This window comes from Oncorhynchus clarkii, chromosome 29, assembly GCF_045791955.1.
Source record: "Oncorhynchus clarkii lewisi isolate Uvic-CL-2024 chromosome 29, UVic_Ocla_1.0, whole genome shotgun sequence".
In the NCBI taxonomy this organism is placed as follows: Eukaryota; Metazoa; Chordata; class Actinopteri; order Salmoniformes; family Salmonidae; genus Oncorhynchus; species Oncorhynchus clarkii.
The window spans coordinates 3,192,338-3,210,909 of NC_092175.1; the positions used below are offsets into that span (position 1 = coordinate 3,192,338).

The window sequence follows — 18,572 nt, forward strand, 5'->3', positions numbered from 1 at the left end:
TTGAAGAGGGCAGCCCTGATCAGCGCAGATGAAGGATATCAAGGATCTGGAAGGATTCTGTATTTAGGATGGGGATAAGATCCCTCCCATTGTGTTCTCCAACTCATAAAACATTTTAGAAAAAGTCTCTGCGCCGTTATCCTCGCAAGGTATTGAAAACAGGGGTGTCAATCTTGACCCCTACCTTTGAGAAAAAAAGTATTACTTGTTAAACAATATCTATTTCTCTGAGTAATTGTGTTGGTATAAAATATAATTTCCCTTTTTTTTGAATAAAATATAGCTCAACATTTTTTATTTATTTTACAGTCATTTATGCTCATCTTTATCAAGGGTGTCAATAATTTCCGACCCCACTGATTGTTACAATACAGCATGAATTCTTGAATTAATGTTGCGTAAAAATCTGAGGTCAGCATTTTATGAACTAATCTTCACATTTGATTTTAGCTTTTGTTGACCAAGTATACCACTGTATCACTCGACTACCTTACCAAATCATGTGCAAATGTTAGGCTAAAGATTTCTTACATGGCAACTAAATGTTCAGAAATGAGATACAGGCTTTCCTAAATGTGTCAAATCTAAATATATGATGCTAAGACTTTATGGTTGTATCCATATACATGAAAGACACAAAGTTAAAATCATCCACCTTCAGATTTTCCTTAACATTTAAGAACATGGGCATATTTTTGTTGAGATTCCAAAAACCCTAACAGTATAGTCCTTCCTGATTTGTTTCTCATCATTCAGCTTCTTTGTGGGTTATATATATATATATTACCTTTATTTAACTAGGCAAGTCAGTTAAGAACAAATTCTTATTTTCAATGACGGCCTAGGAACAGTGGGTTACCTGCCTGTTCAGGGGCAGAACGACAGATTTGTACCTTGTCAGCTCGGGGGTTTGAACTTGCATATATGTAAGGAATGGGGAACAAAGCCTAGATTTACAGATGAAATCATAGGAATGTTTATAATCATATAAATAAAAAAACTGACAAACAATGATGGGACAGATGGCAACTCCAAATAAGTACAACAAAAAACAAAAAGTCCTTCCCCATGCCACAGGATCTAGGAAAACTTCTACTGGGGTCATTGTCACGGCTACAAACTTCCACGGTTACGCTCTCGATCAGTGTGGGATAGAGATGCATCCGCAGACATGGCAACTTCACTGCTCAATAACAACTGTCCACAGATCAGTGCTGTCTGGGATAAAACTAGTTGACCGTCCACACCTCATGGCGTCATCCATTTGAAATTTATGCATCAGAAATTGCTGTGGACTGAGGATTCTGAGAAGGAGCATGATGGACGTTGACGGCGCTGTGTTGGAAATTAAGCGTAACGGAGGGCCTCTCACGAGACCCAATATAACAGACTTAGGTGGGAAAAATACCATAACAACCTCCATTTTTGTTTCCTATTTTTCAGAGACAAAGATCTCCCTGGTGTTTTGATCCTTATTATAACACGCATACGTCCTTCCACACACACACACACACACACACACTCTTATTACACACACTCATTACACACGCAAACACAGTCTAGCACACTCACACCCAAACGAGGACAAGCACTCACACCATCAATAAATGAACACAAATACATTATACAAATTCTGCTTATCATGTGCAACACAAATAACACACACACGCGGGAGCGCGCACACACACACACCAAGTCGGTGCACCACATCTCAACTTCCTAATAGCGTCACATAACAAGGCTCTGTCCAGTAACTTGATGCAGACAGTTGACACTTGTGGTGAGAAGATAGTGAAGGGTTCCTATGAAGTTCTGCCTTTTTGTTCGTCTAGCGGTATTGCTCCCCTGACGTCGTCCTCCGTTGGCCGTTGTCCTCCGTTGGCCGTTGTCCTCCGTTGGCCGTTGTCCTCCGTTGGCCGTTGTCCTCCGTTGGCCGTTGTCCTCCGTTGGCCGTTGTCCTCTGTTGGCCGTTGCCCTCCGTTGGCCGTTGTCTACCTCGTCGTTTCCATGGGGTCTTCTTTGAAGTTCTCACACTGCTCCATCACCTTCCTGAAAGAGAGAGAGGGAGGCTTCAGCATTTTCATTTCATTCACCAGGGTTGGGCCCATTCTATTAAAATTCAAGTTAATACATACATTATGGCAGTCCTCAATTTATGAACAAAATTTCAACTCATTGCTTGAAATGAAAGTAAATGCAATGTAATAGACCCCAAATTGATCAACAACCCCTCCTTAAATATCGCATTGGTTCTAAAAGTTTGATGGGTTAATAGGTGAGTTCATACCGCGCCATGTCCTTGGTCTCTTCATGTGATGTCTGGAGCTCCAGCACCTTCTCCAGGAGAACAATCCCTCCTTCTTTTATCAGCAGAAGGCAGTACTTACTCGCTGAGGGAAGAGAGGAAGAAAATGAGTGAGAAAAACATTTCTCGAAAGCAGACATATTTCCCCGATGAGTGACAAAGTGTGGGCACTGGGCTGTATTCTCTTAAAATAAATACTCCAAAAGTCAATCCACACTTATTTTATTAATAATATAACAATATAAAGTTTACCCAGCAACTTGCTTAGTGGTGTCAGAAGTGGGATCAGTCTTTGTATCAATACTCACGGTAGACTGACACCAGGTTGAAGAGTGCCCACGTGGCCCAGTGCTGACTGACTGGGGCGATGCTCTGGGGCAGCAGGCGCAAGATGGGTTCAAAGGATCTGAACAGAAAAAAGGGAGGGAGAAAGCCAGGTAAGTGTTCATTCAGAAAAATTATTCAGAAAAGTGAAATCCACTCGCACATCTTGTAGTTGGAATCAGGGTGATATTTGTAACCTTAACAGCGGCGGCTTGCCTATACAGGCATTTTATAGAGATTGTGATCAAGAAAGTATTAAAAATACATAGGGCCTTCAAAAAGTGTTCATACCTCTTGACTTATTCCTCATTTTCATGTTACATCCTAAAATCAAAATGGATTAAATATAATTTTCTATAATGGAAAAATTGATTAAATATAATATCTATTTACATAAGTATTCACACCCCTGAGTCAACACTTTGTAGAAGCACCTTTGGCAGCGATTACAGCTGTAAGTCTTTCTGGGTAAGTCTAAAGGCATCATCATGCTTCAGTTCATCTGGCGCCTAGTCGAAAGAGTGTGCTCGCATACTTCCTTAAAATAGAAAAAGCGGCAATAGTACCGTTTGTCCATTTCGAAATGCCGTAGCCAGTATACACTTCGTCCAAACTCAATAAATCATACGTTTTTACGTTTTGCCGGGGAGATCTTAGTCACACAATGTTATATCTAACTAAGATGTTTGGTGCAGTATTTCAGCTTTTCATAATTCCACTTTGACATTATGTGGTATTGCATGTAGGCCAGTGACAACAAGTCTATATTTAATCCATTTAAAATCAGGTTGTAACACAACAAAATGTGGAAAAAGTAAATGGGTGTGAAAACTTTCAGAAGGCACTGTATAGATTGTATAATTTTTTTTTAACCTTTATTTAACTAGGCAAGTCAGTTAAGAACAAATTCTTATTTTCAATGACGGCCTAAGAACAGTGGGTTAACTGTCTTGTTCAGGGGCAGAACGACAGATTTGTACCTTCAGTTCAGGGATTTGAACTTGCAACCTTCCGGTTACTAGTCCAACGCTCTAACCACTAGGCTACCCCATTTGGTAAATGTGTACATTATCCTTTTTCAAAATGATTAAAGATTCTGTGGTATGATGAAACCAAGATAGAAATCTTTGGCCTGAATGCCAAGCGACATGTCTGGAGGAAACCTGGCACCATCCCTACGGTGAAGCATGGTGGTGGCAGCATCATCATGCTGCGGGGATGTTTTTCAGCAAGGACTGGCAGACTTGTCAGGATCGAGGGAAAGATGAACAGAGAAAAGTAGAGCGAGATCCTTAATGGAAAGCTGCTCCAGGACCTCAGATGGGGTCGGTCTAAGTTTCAACTTCCAACAGGCTTCGGGACACGTCTCTAAATGTCCTTGAGTGGCCCAGCCTTAGCCCAGACCTGAAACCGATCGAAAAGAATGACCTGAAAATAGCTGTGCACAGACGCTCCCTACCCAACCTAACAGAGCTTGAGAGGATGTTCAGAGAATAATGGGAGAAACTCCACAAATAAAGGTGTGACAAGCTTGTAGCTTCATACCCAAGGCTAAAGACATTTGGCTTGATCCCTAAGAGCCTCACAAACTTTTACAGATGCACAATTGAGAGCATCCTGTTGGGCTGTATCACCGCCTGGTACGGCAACTGCACTGCCCGCAACCGCAGGGCTCTTCAGAGGCTAGTGTGGTCTGCCCAACGCATCACCAGGAGCACACTGCCTGCCCTCCAGGACACCTACAGCACCCGATGTCACAGGAAGGCCAAAAAGATCATCAAGGACATCAACCACCCGAGTCACTGCCTGTTCACCCCGCTACCATCCAGAAGATGTCAGTACAGGTGCATCAAAGCTGGGACAGAGACTGAAAAACAGCTTCAATCAGACTGTTAAATAGCCATCACTACCCGGCTACCACCCGGTTACTCAACCCTGCACCGTCGAGGCTGATGCCCTATATACATAGACATGGTATCACTGGTCAATGTTTACATACTGCTTTTCTCATTTCATATGTACAGTTGAAGTTGAAAGTTTACATACACCTTAGCCAAATACATTTAAACCCAGTTGTTCACAATTTTTCAGCTGTACTGGAAAATTCCACCAGATGGAGACAGGCTGCTTATTGCAAATGGACAAAACATCACCAAATGGACATGGCCATTTCTTATAAATGGAAAAGACTTCGAAGACGAAACTCGGTGAGCACAGGTTTGGCCAAATGTACTTTTAGCCCAGAAACAAGATGGCGTCGAGGCCTCAACGCTCTTTGAGTTAATGCCCATTTTCTGGGATTAAAGGTCAAAAATGGTAATACAGAGCTAATTTGACCACTTCACGTCAAGTACATAATCCTACGGTGTAAGGAAAAATAGAACCAGACATGTATCTATTGTAATTTACGTGAAATCGTACAATGTCCGTTTGATGATGGTTAAACAAATGTGTTTCCCCCAAAAAAGTTATAGATCCAGTTGCGGCGTGTTAAGGCCAATCCGTTAAGGCGGGTTTCGGAGCTCTACATTATTTCTGTGATTTTCTGTACTCACACACACACACACACGTAGTCAATGTGGTCGGTAGTGAGCGGTGAGTTATGTGGCTCTAGAAGGTTCTCAGGCCGAGAAAAATCCTTGTCCATTTGCAATAACTTCACTTCATTTTGAACATCGCGAAAATAACGACATAAGAAAAGTCCCAGAATCACATGACTAGGTACATTGAAACCGCCTCTGCCCATAGAGACGGACCCTAATGTTTGTCCGTTAGCTCTTTCAGGGACTCCGTAGCAACGTCCGGAAAAAGTTCATTTTCAGCACTAATTAAGGTCGCTGCTCGGGCTCCGAATGACCTATCGAGCCAAAACTCGGGGTCGCCTAAACTAGGCCTACACATAATGTCGGTGACAGCGGCAGAACCGTTGAGGCTAGAAACACAATTCAAACACAGGAACATTCTTAAGGTCCTCCCGATCTATGCAAGTTTAACCTTGACCGTGTGGAATTAACCCTTAACAGTGAAAACAGGGTGTTTTCTTCTAACAGTTTACAATGACATCTCTCCCCATTGTAATACATTGCCTGCTGTCCTAACTACAACCTGATGCCTATGTAGGTTATGATTGCCATATCACACTGTCTTTGATGACAATCCACCAGGCCACTATGAGAACTACCTATGTTGATTCTAAGCTTCCTGGAGCAACCGGAAGTGGTGTAATTGACCCTAACAGTGGTTTTGATTTCACAACCTGCAGTTAGTGGAGAAACACTGCATTCAACCCTCTATAAATCAGTCAGTTCTTAACTTAAACATTGAAAATGCTTATTCTGTAAAAGCCTGCCCCAATGAGGATATGTGTTTACTTTCAGCTTCCTGTGACAACCGGAAGTGCCTTAAATTGGTGTCATAGGGGCTGTTTCGAAGGGTTAAAAAGGTCACATCTTTCAAAAAATGTCATATGTGTGATTAGACAACCCTCATGAACCGGTACATATTAGAAAGCCAGGTTATTATCTGTTCTTTTTGTTTCCCTTTTTGGAATACTTTCAAGTTCCATCTAGGTAGTGCTATGTATCCATGTATAGTCTGAATTTAATATATTTCCATTATGGTTGGGGGGCATATAAAGAGCCGCATATGTGAAGAGCAGCTAGCTGTCTCTGATGTTTTTGGGGTAAGATATTGACATCCAGAAAGGGTTTAGCATGGAGGCCCAAAATTAAGCCTGACCTACATTTGAGGTGCTTTTGGGCGACAGTGGCAGAACTGTTAAGGCTAGAAGCACAATTCAACCACAGGAACATTCCTAAGGTCCTCCCGATCTGTGCAACCCTAACCTTGGCCGTGTGGAATTAACCCTTAACAGTGAAAACAGGGTTTTCCTTCTAACAGGGTGAGTTTTGTGGCTCTAGAAGGTTCTCAGGCCGAGAAACAGCCTCGTCCATTTGAAATAACTTCAATTAATTTTGAACGTCGTGAAAAAATGACAACATTTAGAAAAGTCCCAGAACTACAAGATTGGGTGCATTGAAACCGCCTCGGCCCATAGAAACAGTCCCTAAAGTGTCTGTCTGATAGTGCTTTCAGGGACCCCGTAGCAATGCCTGGAAAAAGTACATTTTCAGCACTAATTAAGGTCACTGCTCGGTCTCCGAATGACCTATTGACTCAGGATTCGGGGTCGCCTCAGCTAGGTCTACACATAATGTCAGAACTGGACCCGCAGCTCGAATGTAACTATGTTATTGAAGGTTTTTTAATGGTTTTAACCTCTAGTGACACCCCATCCCGTGAACGGGACCGTTGTCATCATCTGACACTAATTAGCATAACGCAACGGACATAAATCTTCCTAGAAAATATTCCTATTCATGAAAATCACAAGTGAAATATATTGGAACACAGCTTAGCCTTTTGTTAATAACCCTGTCATCTCAGATTTTCTAAATATGCTTTACATCCAAAGCTAGACAAGCATTTGTGTAAGTTTATCGATAGCCTAGCATAGAATTATGCCTTGCTAGCAGCAGGCAACCTTGTCACGAAAATCAGAAAAGCAATCAAATTAAATCGTTTACCTTTGATGAACTTCGGATGTTTTCACTCACGAGACTCCCAGGTAGATAGCCAAAGTTAATTTTTTCCCAAAAGATTATCTTTGTAGGCGAAATAGCCTTGTTTGTTCTTCACGTTTGGCTGAGAAATGGACCGGAAATTGCGGTCACGACAATGCCGAAAAATATTCCAAATTAGCTCCATAATATCGACAGAAACATGGCAAACGTTGTTTAGAATCAATCCTCAAGGTGTTTTTCAAATATCTATTCGATAATATATCCACCAGGACAATTGGTTTCTCAGTAGAAGCGATTGGAATAATGGCTACCTCTGTACTTTGCACAAGATTTTCTCCGGGAGCATCATGTGACCACTTGCGTAATGTAGCCCCCTACGGGTATTCTTCAACATAAATGTGTAAAACTACGTCACAATGCTGTAGACACCTTGGGGAATACGTAGAAAGCGTAAGCTGGATCATAGCACATTCACAGCTCAATGGGGACTCATTGGCACGCAGCGCTTTCATACCTTAACCTCTTTGATCTCTAGGGGCGCTATTTCATTTTTTGATAAAAAACGTTCTCGTTTTAAGCGCGATATTTTGTCACGAAAAGATGCTTGACTATGCATATTCTTGACAGTTTTTGAAAGAAACACTCTGAAGTTTCAGAATCTGCAAAGATATTGTCTGTAAGTGCCCCAGAACTCATTCTACAGGCGAAACCAAGATGATGCGTCAACCAGGAAATGAGCAGATTTTCTGAAGCTCTGTTTTCCATTGTCTCCTTATATGGCTGTGATTGCGCAAGGAATGAGCCTACACTTTCTGTCGTTCCCCCAATGTGTTAGCAGCATTGTGACGTATTTGTAGGCATATCATTGGAAGATTGACCATAAGAGACTACATTTTCCAAGTGTCCGCCTGGTGTCCTGCGTGGAATTCGGTGCGCAATTGCCAGCTGCTTGTACTTTTCCATTTGATTGAGGGGAGAAACCATGCTTCCAAGAACGATATATCAATGAAGAGATATGTGAAAAACACCGTGAGGATTGATTCTAAACAACGTTTGCCATGTTTTCAGTCGATATTATGGAGTTAATTTGGAAAAAAGTTTGCGTTTTGAGGACTGAATTTTCGGGTTTTTTTGGTAGCCAAATGTGATGTATAAAACGGAGCTATTTCTAATACACAAAGAATCTTTTTGGAAAAACTGAGCATCTGCTATCTAACTGAGAGTATCCTCATTGAAAACATCAGAAGTTCTTCAAAGGTAAATTATTTTATTTGAAGGCTTTTATGTTTTTGTTGAAATGTTGCGTGCTGGATGCTAACGCTAATGCTAACGCTAAATGCTACGCTAGCTAGCTACTTTTACACAAATTATTGTTTTCCTATGGTTGAGAAGCATATTTTGAAAATCTGAGATGACAGTGTTGTTTACAAAAGGCTAAGCTTGAGAGATGGCATATTTATTTCATTTCATTTGCGATTTTCATGAATAGTTAACGTTGCGTTATGGTAATGAGCTTGAGTCTGTATTCCTGATACAGGATCCGGGATGGGGAGATCAGAGAGGTTAAGGGAACATTTTGACATTCGCCATATGGTTAGTGAGAAAGTCCATATTGCAAATGTACGGTCCCTTACCAGACGTCCGAAAACAATTGTAAAATTCGCGGTGTCGGGCCGTGCGGCAGGGCCGGATCTACCGGGAAGTCATCAAACGAACTCTCTCGGACATTCGGTTTCCGTTTGATAAAATAATCAAATTTTGATCATTTTTCCGCTGTCCCGATAAATCCCACAAGAGGGCGAATGGAATCATATTGCAAATGTACAAAACATCACGAATCACGACGTGGCCTTATCTCCAAAACGGAAAAGACTTTGAAGACGAAATTTGGTGAGCGTAGGTTTGGCATAATGGGCAGTTGGCCCCGAACAAGATGGTGTCTAGTTCTCAACGGTTTTTGAGTTATGGCCATTTTTCTGGGATTAAAGGTCCAAAATGAGAATAGAGCAATACATTTTCCGCTTCACGTCAAAGTCAAGGAGCCTCCGGTGTCAATAAAAAAAGAACCAGATATTTATCTATCGTCATTTAAGAGAAATCGTACAATGTCAAATTGGTGATGTTCAAAAATGTATTCTAATTTTTTTTTTAAACAGTTACAGATCCAGTTGCAGCATGTTCATAAGAATCCTTTTAAAGTGTGCTTCGGAGCTCTGCGAGATTTCTGTGATTTTCTGAAATAACACACACTCACTAAACACTCTGTAAATAAGTAAGTTCTTAACATAAAGACTTAAAACTCAAAATTCTATAATTGCCTACCCCAAGGAGGATATGTGTTCACTTTCAGCTTCCTGTGTAAACCGGAAGTGCCTTAAAATGGTGTCATATGTGCTGTTTCCAAGGGTTAAAAAGGTCAGATATTTTCAAAACCTCATATGTGTGATTAGGCAACCCCCATGAACTGTAAGTCAGTCATTTCTCCCAACAGATGTCAAAGAAAAGCTCTCTCACACACACACACACAGCAAGGATGGAGTGACAAAGTGCGGTGCTTAAAGACACACAGAGCCTGCAATGGCATTTCTATATTCTCTAGGCCGTGCCGAGTTCAACGAAACGCCCCGCTTGACCGTAGCTCGCTGTGAGTGCAGCGACCGTGAAAAAAAGTAGGCCCAAAATGAAGCCTGGCCCTAAATGTCATTTGCTTTCGGGTGACAGTGAGAGAACCGTTAGGGTGAGAAGCACGATCCTGAGGGGTTCCCGATCTGTGTAAGTCTCACCTTGACCGTGTGGCATTAACCCTTAACAGTAAAACAGGGTTTTTTGATCTCACAGATTACAATGACATCTCTCACCATAGGAATACATTGCCTGCACCCCTAAATTCAACCTGAAGCCTATGTGGGTTATGAATGCCTTATGAACCTGTCTTCGATGACAGTCCATCAGGCCACTATGAGGTCTACCTGTGTCGATTCTAAGCTTCCTGGACCACCTGGAAGTGGTTAAAATCACCCTAAAAGTGTCTATCCATACCCAACCTGCAGTTTGATAGAAATAGTGCATTCAACCCTGTGTAAATCAGTCAGTTCTTAACGTAAAGACTTAAAACTCAGGATTCTGTAAAAGCATACCCCAATGAGGATGTGTGTTGACTTATCTGCCTGTGCCAACCGGAAGTGCCATAATTGGTGTCACAGGGGCTGTTTCGAAGGGTTAAAAAAGTCAGATCTTTCCAAAACTTAAAATGTGTAGGCAACCCCCATGAACTGTAAATCTGTCATTTTTCCCATAATTTCAAAGAAAAACGAAATCACACATACACACAGCTTGGAAGGAGGGACACATTGGGGTGCGTAGAGACATACACTGCCTGCATTAGTTAACCTTGTTGGAACTTTTAAAGAACCGTCAGACCTAGAGTTCCGAAACTTTAGAAACCTGTTCTAGACCTCAGGTCGATCGTGCGTGGTGAGTTACTTGACTCTAGAAGGTTCTCGGACCGAGAAACAGCCTCGTACATTTGCAATAACTTCAATTCATTTTTGCATCACGAAAATGACGACATTTAGAAATGTCCCAGAGTCGCAAGACTAGGTGCATTACGACTGCCTCGGCCCATATAGACGGACCCCAACGTTTCTGTCCGATTGCTCATTCAAGGACGCCATAGCAAGGCATGGAAAAAAGTGGATTTTCAGCACCAATTAGGGTCTTGCTCGGGCACCAAATGACCTATCGAGCCGAAACTTGGGATTCGGGGTCGCGTCAGCTAGGCCTACACATAACATCAGAACTGGACCCGCAGCTAGAACGTAACTACGTGTTTTACATTTTTATTATGGTCTGTAGTATGTGATAGTTGGCTACTAAACGAGTTGGAAAAAGTGGGTTTGGTGTCAGTTTGTATCAGTTTGGTGTCAGAATGATATCTAATTGACTGATGGACAGTGACTTGCTAGTGACTATTGTCCATTTGCAATATGTTTAAACAGTGAGGTACCATCACCAAAGTGACATTCTGAAATCATCCCTAACGAGTGATGGAGAGGAACCAGAATCACTGCCCAGCCATCCCAAGTTCATCGGGCCAGTCAATTTCGCATTCCTGTAGGATTTTTGAGCATGACAAATTCGTGATGGTACATGCCCATTGAAACATATTGCAAATGCACGTGCACTTGCAATATGATTCAACAGTGAAAAAACATCACCAAATGGACATGATGAAGTCAACACAACGAGCAATGGAAAGGAACAACTATCACCGCCCGGCCATCCTGTGTTCATCAGGCCAGTCAATTTTGCATTTCAGCTTGATTTTTGAGCACGTCAAATTTCTTATGGCATTTGGCCTCAAAAAAAGTGACTTTTGACTTTGACTTTTGACTTCCTATGAAATCATATTGCAAATGGACAAAACATGCCTTATGCACAAGGAAAAATAAATAAATATGATAATAAAAGTTGACAAAAGTATGTTGATACAGTTCTTATACATGTGTAATTGACACAAAAATCTAAATAATTTTGAAAAACGGTCCAGAAAGCACTTTTTTAAGGGTGTGTGAAGTTTTTTCAAAATTTCTGCTATTTTTGACTTTTGACTTCCTATGAAATCATATTGCAAATGGACAAAACATATGCCTTATGCGCAAGTAAAAAAATAAATGTGACTTGTGTTGCATTTGCAATATGAAAAACCACGGTGGAGCGCGCTCGCCTCCTGTTGGATTTTCAAAGTGTTACACTTTTTCTCAGGCTTTCGCCTGCAACATCAGTTCTGTTATACTCACAGACAATATCTTTACAGTTTTGGAAACATTAGAGTGTTTTCTATCCGAAGCTGTCAATTATATGCATATTCTAGCATCTTGTCCTGACAAAATATCCAGTTTAAAACGGGAACATTTTTTTTCCAAAAATGAAAATACTGACCCTAGAGTCGCAACACTTTTTAACAGAAGGTGCTATGAATTGTGGGCCGGCTCTGAAATATGTGATAGTTGGCTTCTAAAAGAGTTGGACAAAGTGAGTTTGGTGTCAGTATGATATCTTATTGATGGTTGACTTGATGGCAATATAATATATTGGAATTGCACATTTTATATTGCAAATGGACAATGTACATTTCCAATGGATTTAATGATGGATTTTCCACAGGCTGAAATCAACACCAACGAGCGATGGAGAGGAACCATTATCACTGCTCGGCCACCCCGAGTTCAACGAGCCAGTCAATTGGGCATTTCTGCAGTATAATTAGAGCATGTCCAATTCGTGATGGTAAATGCCCATTGTAAGACATTGCAAATTGTACATTTCCAATGTATTTAATGAGGGATTTAACATCACCAAATGGACGCTATATTGTCAATGTGAACATGCTCTTCTGCAAGTTGACAGTGTCCATTGCCAATGTATATCCATAAAAATAAAAAATAAAAATGTAAAAAAAATGGTCCAAAAACACTTTTTTTTTTTTCTTGATTTTACCCCTTTTTTCTCCCCAATTTCATAGTATCCAATTGTTGTAGTAGCTACTATCTTGTCTCATCGCTACAACTCCCGTACGGGCTCGGGAAAAAAATCATGCGTCCTCCGATACACAACCAACCAAGCCGCTGCTTCTTTATCCAACCCGGAAGCCAGCCGCACCACTGCGCCGGAAGAAACACCGTGCACCTGGCCACCTTGGCTAAACTGCGCCCAGCCCGCCACAGGAGTCGCTGGTGCGCGACCCTTCCCTAACCCGGGCGACGCTAGGCCAATTGTGCGTCGCCCCACAGACCTCCCGGTCGCGGCCGGTTACGACACCTGGGCGCGATTTGGCACAGCTGGCGCTGCAGTACAGCGCCCTTAACCACTGCGCCACCCGGGAGGCCCTCCAAAAATACTTTTTATGAGGTTTAAAAATGTTGGAAAAAAATAGAGATTTTGAAAATTTCACCCTTGGGACCTGACTTTGTGACCATTTCCCATATGAAAATCTATGGTGGAACACGCTCGCCATCTTTGGGATTTTTGGAGTATGACACTTGGCATTTGCCATGGTCCGCTTGCAATATGGTTTTGATGAACTGCCGTCCATTTGAGTGATATTTGCGAGTATGTATGTAACAGGGTTTTTTGGTGATTCCCCTTGCCACTTTATTGTTAAGCCAATGGGTTTTTGGTTTGAGTTTGTCTTGCCTTCACCTACTCAACATGGCATCTTATTGGCTGGTTTGCGTAGCTTGCTTACAAGGGGGGATGTTCCAGTTAGAATCGTCCCAGTGAACAAGCACCAAAGCAGCGGTAAGTTGTTGGTTGCAAAGCACTGTACATCAAAAGTGATTTTTATACTCTCAAGTGATGATTTAAATGTACAATTTATATCAAATTGTTTGTAAATGTTATTCGAACTTTGCACTGTCATGCATTTATATTTAGAGCCTGTGTCACTTTTATCTTACGATTATTATATGTTTCCTATTTGGATATTTTCATTGCTGTGATAATATAACTATGCGTTGATATATCTAATAAGATGCAGCGGTTTTTGGTGAATATTTGTTGTGCATTTTGTTGTAGAGAATTCCCGCCAGTATTAGCTAGCAACTTACTGTGTCTGGTGGGGGGGGGGTTCATATATTTTGTACAGTGCGTGAGTGCAGAGTTGGATGGTGAGACGTGCATTGCATGACGTGCAATTTTGTGCCATTCCTAACAGAATGAATCTACATGACTGGTGGTACATGTTGGAGTTCCGTGTCGATGACTGATTGTACACAACGCAAGAAGAGTACTGTTACATGTATATGGATCGCCAAATGCCAATAAGATGCCACTCATTTTTGTCCATTTCATGGGGGTCTTCCCTTACTGAATGTACTGTATAGACAGGTGTGTGCCTTTCCATATCATGTCCAATCAATTGAATTTACCACAGGTGGACTCCAACCAAGTTGTAGAAACATCTCAAGGAAGATCAATGGAAACAGGATGCACCTGAGCTCAATTTCGATTCCCAAAGCAACGGGTAGAAAAAGTGAAGGGGTCTTAATACTTTCCCAATACACTGTACTACTCTCTGCCCCTCAGTGACAGCCAGCTCCGCCTCTGTGGGCACATAGGTCATGTGAACATTGCTTCCATTGTTTTGCCAGCTATTTGCTATGAGGGGGAACTGCCCCAATGAAATCGCAGGATATCATAGGATAAATTATAACAGCACAAAGTAAATGGACCGTCCGGGGGTGCTCAAATGTGCGTCTGTTCAGTCAGAACTTCTGGGTCTGCGCTAGTCTCTTCCTCCCAATGAGTCTCTCGCGCCAGATGACTTACTTCTGCACGTGAGACTAGATCTGCTTTATCAGGTACAGATGGCCCTAAAGCATAAAGATAATTAATTGTAAGTAACTTGTCAATAAATAATCATAACAGCCATGAGAGCTTGGGACCTGATAAACGGATCAACTACATCCAACAAGAGTCCAAGGACTCTAGCGGGATACAGAGGGATACACTAGCTAGAACCTTCTCATCGTGGATCTGGTAGAACAAAAAGCATGGCCAATTTGATTGTTTCCCCCTGATGTTGTTTATAAGGTTTTACTGTAGGTGACAGGGCGACATGTTGTGTGGACTAAAACAGCAGAAACCAGATGTATCACAAAGCATTACCAAATTAATTAGCCAGCTACAGAACATTTTTGAAATAGTTTGGTTCATTTATTGGTCAAATTAACCAGTTAGCTATCCACTTTTTATAAGCAGCTAGCTAGCTCCTAGCTAGTTAGCTCTCATGTCAAACTCAAGTCTTTCAAAACTAATATCTGACTAACTCGGAAATGAGAAGTTATTTCAGAATGAAAGTTAACTGGCTAGCACATTATGCTTTGTGACATTATGTTAGCTAGCTATCCTGGTGCATTCGTTCTTTCGTGAGCTGGCTGCTCTTTCTAAATAGCATAATCTAATCTGTTCGAAACAGTGGCAGCAGGTGCAGCAGTGGTCATTTGGTTTTTAACATGCAACGGTGAAATAGGTGTATTTATGCTGTTATTCAAATGCAAAGATTGCTTTATATATCTTTTCAAAGAAACAATCTGTAGCTCGAAAACTTGGCATCATATCTCTGTCATGCTGCTTTGTTGACAACTCCAACCACCTCGGGTATTCAGCCAATCAGCGGCCACCGCTGTGTCTCAAGGGACCCATTTCGATTGAGCTCTCTGTTTACCTGTAGTTGATATTCCGTCGGGAGGTGACGTCCCAGCTCTGGATAGCGTCCATCATCTTGTCCATGACCGTGTCCCTCAGTGGCTCTTCCATGGCCCACGCATCTGGCCCATCGAACACGATGTGGGACAGCACCCCGCACGCATTATAGGATACCTCGATCCCATCCGCCTTGCTGTCCAGCAGGTTACTGTCACCAGAGAACAGTCACAGTAGCAAAGCAGAATCCAACTTTATTTATCCAGGTTAGTGTCAATAGTATTGCAATCTCTATTGCAAGACGAACCTGGGTCCGTATGCATCAAGCGACTCATAGTAGATGTGCTGATCTAGGATCAGGTCCCCCCTATCCATGTAATCTTATTCACTGTGATCCAAAAGGCAAAACTGATCCTAAATCAGCACCCCTACTCTGAGATGCTTGATACATACGGCCCCTGGTCCAAGATAGCAGCAGGATCAGACAAGACTGCATTTAACCATTTAATATAGACAAAGGACCTTCTCTTACCTGAAGACAGAGATGAACTGTGGTGTGAGGAGTTGTGGTCGCAGAGCCCTCACTTCTGCTACATTACCCAGCAGCCCCAGCATGTTACGGTGGAGCTCCTGCTTGTCTGGAAACTCCTGAGAGCCAGGGGAGGACAAAGAGGACATACAAAAGCAACACACAGGATGATGAGACTGAGAATCTTCAGTGGAAAAGACTGTTTGAGGGGCAAAACCTAGCATTCCCTGACAGAACAGAACCCTTCAGGTGAAAAAAAAAGAGAGATGAGAGATTGAGTTTGTTGTAGATTTAAACAAATCCCTGAGGTGTGCTAACCTTCAGGCAGTCCAGGAAGAGGCTCATGCCCTTGCAGTTAAGGAACATCTGACAGTTGTCTGGCGTCTCGTCAGTGATGTTCCACAGAGCACTCCAGGAGAACTCCATTACCTGGTCACACTGTAGAAAGAGCAACAAAAATGTGGTTGGTATTTGTTTTTATCCAAAGTGAACTCTAGGTAGCCTGCCAGGCAATGCCATTCCAGACAATACACATGAATTGGCTTAACACGCAATGTTTCCTTAAGGATTGCAGAAATACTATTAGGTCTGGAATGAGCTAAGACTCATCACAATCCAAATGTGATGTGGTTCAATCCAGTTTTACAGGTTCTGCGAGGTCATTTCAGACTTGTAGAATGGTAGGGATGTACAAAATATGGATTTTTGATTCACAATAAATAATCCAAATGAGACTCACCATCCTGTCCTGTAGCTTTTTCTGGATGAGATTCAACATTGTCTGAGAAAAAAAAAGTGAGCATGAAAATCATACGTGACAACTTCACGAAGCATCAATGACCTACTGTGTTTGAGAGAGAGAATCTATGAATCTGTGTATAAGTATATGGATACATCAGTCTTCCCTACCTTGACGAATCCCATCTTGCCCACAGCCTCCTTGTGGTGGTTGTCCACCTGGCAGACCAGGGCGTTGCAGAGGTGCACGGCGATGCGCTGGATGGACTCGTCCTGCCGGGCCGGCTCCAGGATCTTCAGCAGCAGCAGGTTGACCCGGCCGTACTGGAACTCCAGCTCCTCAGGGATGCTGAAGTTACACAACGTCAGGCAGCAGTTCCTCTGGACCTGGGATTGGTGAGGAGGGGGGAAAGGGGGAGCTGAGTTGAGGGATATGGTGGAAACTCCTTCAGCCTTAGTTTATACCAATCCATCCCTTTAGAATTTGTGAAGGGAATAAACTTTGCTTTAACTTGAGAAGGGAAGAGACTACTAGGGTGACATGTTGGTTGGCGTGATGGGTCAGTTGACCCCTCCAGACCGGGGTTCAGATACTTTTTAAAATATCTCAATTTCACGTACATTCGAAGTAAGTAATTCAGATATCTTTTATTTGAAAAGACAAGTAGTTGAATGTTTGGTCCTGCTTTAAATGACGTTCACCTTATAAAGGCTTCATAACGCCTTTACAATCCCTTCATAAGCACTACATAAATGTGTTAAAAAGCATATACAGCGGGGCAAAAAAGTATTTAGTCAGCCACCAATTGTGCAAGTTCTCCCACTTAAAAAGATGAGAGGCCTGTAATTTTCATCATAGGTACACTTCAACTATGACAGACAAAATGAGAAAAAAAAATCCAGAAAATCACATTGTAGGATTTTTAATTAATTAATTTGAAAATTATGGTGGAAAATAAGTATTTGGTCAATAACAAAAGTTTATCTCAATACTTTGTTATATACCCTTTGTTGGCAATGACAGAGGTCAAACTGTCACACCCTGGTCTTAGTATTTTGTGTTTTCTTTATTATTTTGGTCAGGCCAGGGTGTGACATGGGTTTTGTATGTGGTGTGTTTTGTCTTGGGGTTTTGTTAGGTATCGGGATTGTGGCTTAGTGCGGTTTTGTAGGTAAGTCTATTGTGGTGTTTGTTGTCTAGGCTGTTTAGGTTTTCTCACGTTTATTGTTTTGTTAGTTTATTCGTGTAGTTTTCTTCATTAAAAAAACATGAATAGAAACCACGCTGCATTTTGGTCCGCCTCTACTTCACCCGAAGAGAACCGTTACACAAACGTTTTCTGTAAGTCTTCAGAAGGTTTTCACACACTGTTGCTGGTATTTTGGCCCATTCCTCCATGCAGATATCCTCTAGAGTGATGTTTTATGGCTGTTGCTGGGCAACACGGACTTTCAACTCCCTCCAAAGATTTTCTATGGGGTTGAGATCATTCATTCTTTCCTTTACACGGATCATCCCCAAAGCATGAGAGGCAGGTGTTTATGCAACTCAGTTGTCTCTTGAGTTTTTACCAAAAAGTTATATTTTGGTTTCATCTGACCATATGACATTCTCCCAATCTTCTTCTGGATCATCCAAATGCTCTCTAGGTGATTGTTCCTGTCTTTGTGTTTGTTACTGTGGTAGGCTTTGTTACAGCTCTCTGCAGGTCATTTACTAGGTCCCCCTGTGTGGTTCTGGGATTTTTGCTCCCCGTTCTTGTGATCATTTTGACCCCACGGGGTGAGATCTTGCGTGGAGCCCCAGATCGAGGGAGATTATCAGTGGTCTTGTATGTCTTCCATTTCCTAATAATTGCTCCCACAGTTGATTTCTTCAAACCAAGCT

At 41.9% G+C, this 18,572-nt stretch overlaps 1 protein-coding gene across 2 annotated transcripts in view; it reads right to left on the reverse strand.

Annotated features, from left to right (window-relative positions):
• Nucleotides 1-262: 262 nt before the first annotated feature.
• The window catches only part of LOC139388571 (protein zer-1 homolog), a 57,763-nt gene continuing 39,453 nt past the window's right edge, over nt 263-18,572 (reverse strand). The window contains exons 9-16 of one of the 2 annotated variants that reach the window (XM_071135313.1): nt 16,856-17,071; nt 16,686-16,727; nt 16,265-16,384; nt 15,950-16,065; nt 15,440-15,628; nt 2,614-2,711; nt 2,288-2,390; nt 263-2,049 (exon numbers count right to left, since the gene is read on the reverse strand). In XM_071135313.1, the coding sequence (XP_070991414.1) occupies nt 1,992-2,049; nt 2,288-2,390; nt 2,614-2,711; nt 15,440-15,628; nt 15,950-16,065; nt 16,265-16,384; nt 16,686-16,727; nt 16,856-17,071 (942 nt within the window). In that variant the 3' untranslated portion in view covers nt 263-1,991. The remainder of the gene's footprint in view (nt 2,050-2,287; nt 2,391-2,613; nt 2,712-15,439; nt 15,629-15,949; nt 16,066-16,264; nt 16,385-16,685; nt 16,728-16,855; nt 17,072-18,572) is intronic. The other variant, XM_071135315.1, reaches the window with a different exon arrangement.